The sequence below is a fragment of the Vigna unguiculata genome, chromosome 10 (genome assembly GCF_004118075.2).
Source record: "Vigna unguiculata cultivar IT97K-499-35 chromosome 10, ASM411807v1, whole genome shotgun sequence".
NCBI classification, from domain to species: domain Eukaryota; kingdom Viridiplantae; phylum Streptophyta; class Magnoliopsida; order Fabales; family Fabaceae; genus Vigna; species Vigna unguiculata.
This window is the reverse complement of record NC_040288.1, coordinates 30,389,180-30,392,216: the sequence shown is the minus strand read 5'-3', so window position 1 is coordinate 30,392,216 and position 3,037 is coordinate 30,389,180. Positions and strand designations below refer to the sequence as shown.

Below are 3,037 nucleotides of genomic sequence, written 5' to 3'. Positions count from 1 at the left end.
TTGACTAAATCGTCTCTATTAACGTTCAATATTAAATGAACTCTATTAAGATTAACAATCGAGATATTATAGGTCGACAAAGTTTTTTTTAATAAAGTTTTGATAAATTTTCTTAGGTAAAAACATATTATTTTATTTTAATTAAAAGATAAAAATTTAATGTACTTTAATTCTATTTTTAGAAACTTTGTTAAGTTTGTTAAAAAAAATTTTAAGAAAATTTTCCTTAACAATCTAACCAATAATCTAAAACTAGTATAAATATTTTTATTTATTAAAAAATTAATGTCTATGCTAAAGTTTAGAAACTAATACTGTAGTCAACAAACACAGAGGATTCTTCTTATAGTTCACATTCAACTTTTGGATTCACATTTGGCATTTCGCCCTAACACACAGAGGATTCTTCTTATGCTGTGTAACTCCTGGCAACGTTTCTGTATCAATGTCTTCACTCTTCATTCCTTCCGGCAATTCCCAGTCAAAGGAATAAAGAAGGTTACCAAGAATAACATCCAATGTAGCAAAAGCCATATTCAAAGCTGGACACATTCTACGACCAGAACCGAATGGTATGAAACAAAAATCTTGTCCACGAAGATCTACTGTGCTGTTTAAAAACCTCTCTGGCATAAACTCTTCTGCATCTTCCCAAGCCTCAGGATCTCTATGAATAGCCCAAGCATTCACATATATTATTGTCTTCGCTGGAATTTCATAATCATCTATCGTAACTTTTTCCCTAGTTTCTCTAGGAACAAGTAACGGTGCTGGTGGGTACAATCTCAATGTTTCTTTTATCACTGCTTTTAAATAGGGAAACTTTTGAACATCATCTTCATCTAAAAACGCTTTCTCACCACTTAAACTTCTTACTTCTTCTTGAACTTTCTTCATGATTCTTGGATGCTTTAACAGTAAAGTCATAGCCCACACTACTGTGACTGCAGTTGTATCTGTTCCTCCAATGAGAATGTTCTGCAGAAGAAACAAAATTCAGTACTTAATAGATGAAAATAAATTTGCACATTGATATTGTATTTCGTCAGTGTTAAACAATTTCCTTTTCCCTGTGGATTGACAAATGTACCTACGTTGGACTAAGATTAGTTTATAATACAAGTGACCGGTTCTCATTCAAAACAATGTTTTGATATTCTTTTAAAGAAGAAATGCATATTTGGATTCCCAGTCTCTTCACATTAGTTTTCTTCCTTCAACAGAAACATTTAAACCACAAGTATTTTCATTGAAGAGATACAAAACTAATGAAATACAAAACTAATGAGATATAAAAAGTTAATTTCAACTTCAACCAAAACATTAACGTAATGAATTTTTTTACTTGTATATTTGTCAACTTTCAGTTTTTACTTAAATTTCCATTTGTATTCTCAATAATGTGATAAGTGAATATTAGATTATTTGTCTCCTTAGTTTAATACTCTACAAAGATATGAAAGTGATGATGCAAGTTTTCTTCTGCGAATTGAAGTTGAGAAAGTAAAGGGGAAGGAATGAAATTTAAAGGAATGGAAATTCAAACCATGATTGCAGCTTTGATATTATCGTTAGTGAAATCGATGGGAAACGAATTGTGCTTCTTGAGTCGAAGTAAGACATCAACGATGTCCTCTTCCTGTGGAGTCTTTTCATGAGAATCTGCCATGTGTTCGTCAATGACTTGTTGGTAGAAGTTATCCATCTCCTTGAAACTCCGTTGAAGACGTGCATGCAGTCCCCTCAGTTTATCAATCCAACCCATGAAAGGAATATAATCTGAAAAAAAGGGGATAGCAACCATGGCTTGACACTCACTGAACAACTGGTGAAACTTGCTCCTTTCGGTTCCTTCCTCTTCATACCTTCTCCCGAAAGCAATTCTACACATAATGGTGCTAGTAAGAGACGTTAACAATTGGTTCAGATTTGTAACTTCTGAAGTTGAGGCATGTCGAGATATTGTTTTTATCATCTGCTTCACCTCAAAATTTCTTACTGAGGAAAAACATGAGACACTTTTGGAGCTAAAGATATGTATAACACAGATTTTTCTGATTTCTCTCCAATAGCTACTGTATGAGGAAAAAACCATGTCTGACCCATCATAGGACAGTTTCTGTTGGCCAAGTAATTTAGGTCGATCACAACACTCAAGGTCATGGTCTTTCATTACCACTTTGGCTAGTTTTGGTGAGGAAACAACTATTACTCGTCTTAAACCTAATTGAAGGGAAAATAAAGGACCATGTTTCTTTGAGAATTGCCATAGCTGCGTATAAAGAGAAGAAGTTTCCAATTGGTGAAGATTTCCTACGATGGGAAGACCTCTAGGGCCAGGTGGAAATGGAGGGCTTTTGAAAGATGTATGGTATTTGAAGAAGAAGAGCAAAAACACTGGAAAAGTTAGGCAAAGAATTAGAAGAAGTGATGAGAACATTGTCACATATATATGACCAGAAAGAGAATGGTTGAAAGAAATCTAACTTTTGACTGATAGAACTCCGTAGGTTCGGCATCCTCGTATGGTATTTATAGATGAGGAATCCCGAGGACACAAATTTTAATACATTGCATCAATAATACTCTTTTTATGTTGACTAAAATTTATATGTACGAAATAAAAACATGCGTATTACTCAAAAAAATTTCTGTTAACTTTATGAAAAAGATCGACAACCAATACACCAATACAGTATATTGTATGTTAGGAATACAAGTGTGAGTCTAAGTATCACATTGACCAGAAATGAGAAATTAGAGCACTATATAAGAATAAAGACTCATAAACCACCATTGTCTTAATGTTTTGGGTTGAGAGTGGTGTCAGTACCTTATATGGTTGGGCTCAGGTCTCATTGGTGTTATATCTCCCCAGTGAAACCCCCTCCTTATAAAACCTAACAAGTGATATCAGAGCCTGATGAATTAATTTGTTTTATCGTGTCTGATTTACATAACTGTACTCTTGTTTTTATTTTTATTGTATTACATTTAGAGATTCTATTTTATTTTTATTTATTCTATTTTCTTCTAT

At 33.3% G+C, this 3,037-nt stretch overlaps 1 protein-coding gene across 1 annotated transcript; it reads right to left on the bottom strand.

Annotated features, from left to right (window-relative positions):
- Window positions 1-315: 315 nt before the first annotated feature.
- LOC114166381 (cytochrome P450 83B1-like) lies at window positions 316-2,518 on the bottom strand. Its single transcript, XM_028051100.1, has 2 exons — window positions 1,547-2,518; window positions 316-978 (listed from the first exon to the last, which is right to left on the bottom strand). The coding sequence occupies exons 1-2, from the start codon at window positions 2,438-2,440 to the stop codon at window positions 370-372; spliced, it is 1,503 nt and encodes a 500-aa protein (XP_027906901.1). The 5' UTR covers window positions 2,441-2,518; the 3' UTR covers window positions 316-369.
- Window positions 2,519-3,037: the final 519 nt, after the last annotated feature.

What these genes read in the sequence shown, in the direction of transcription:
- LOC114166381 (XM_028051100.1), bottom strand. Translation starts at nt 2,440, where the DNA reads ATGTTCTCATCACTTCTTCTAATTCTTTGCCTAACTTTTCCAGTGTTT. An exon ending in ATATCAAAGCTGCAATCATG is followed by an intron (nt 979 to 1,546) that starts GTTTGAATTTCC and finishes TTTCTTCTGCAG; the next exon opens with AACATTCTCATTGGAGGAAC.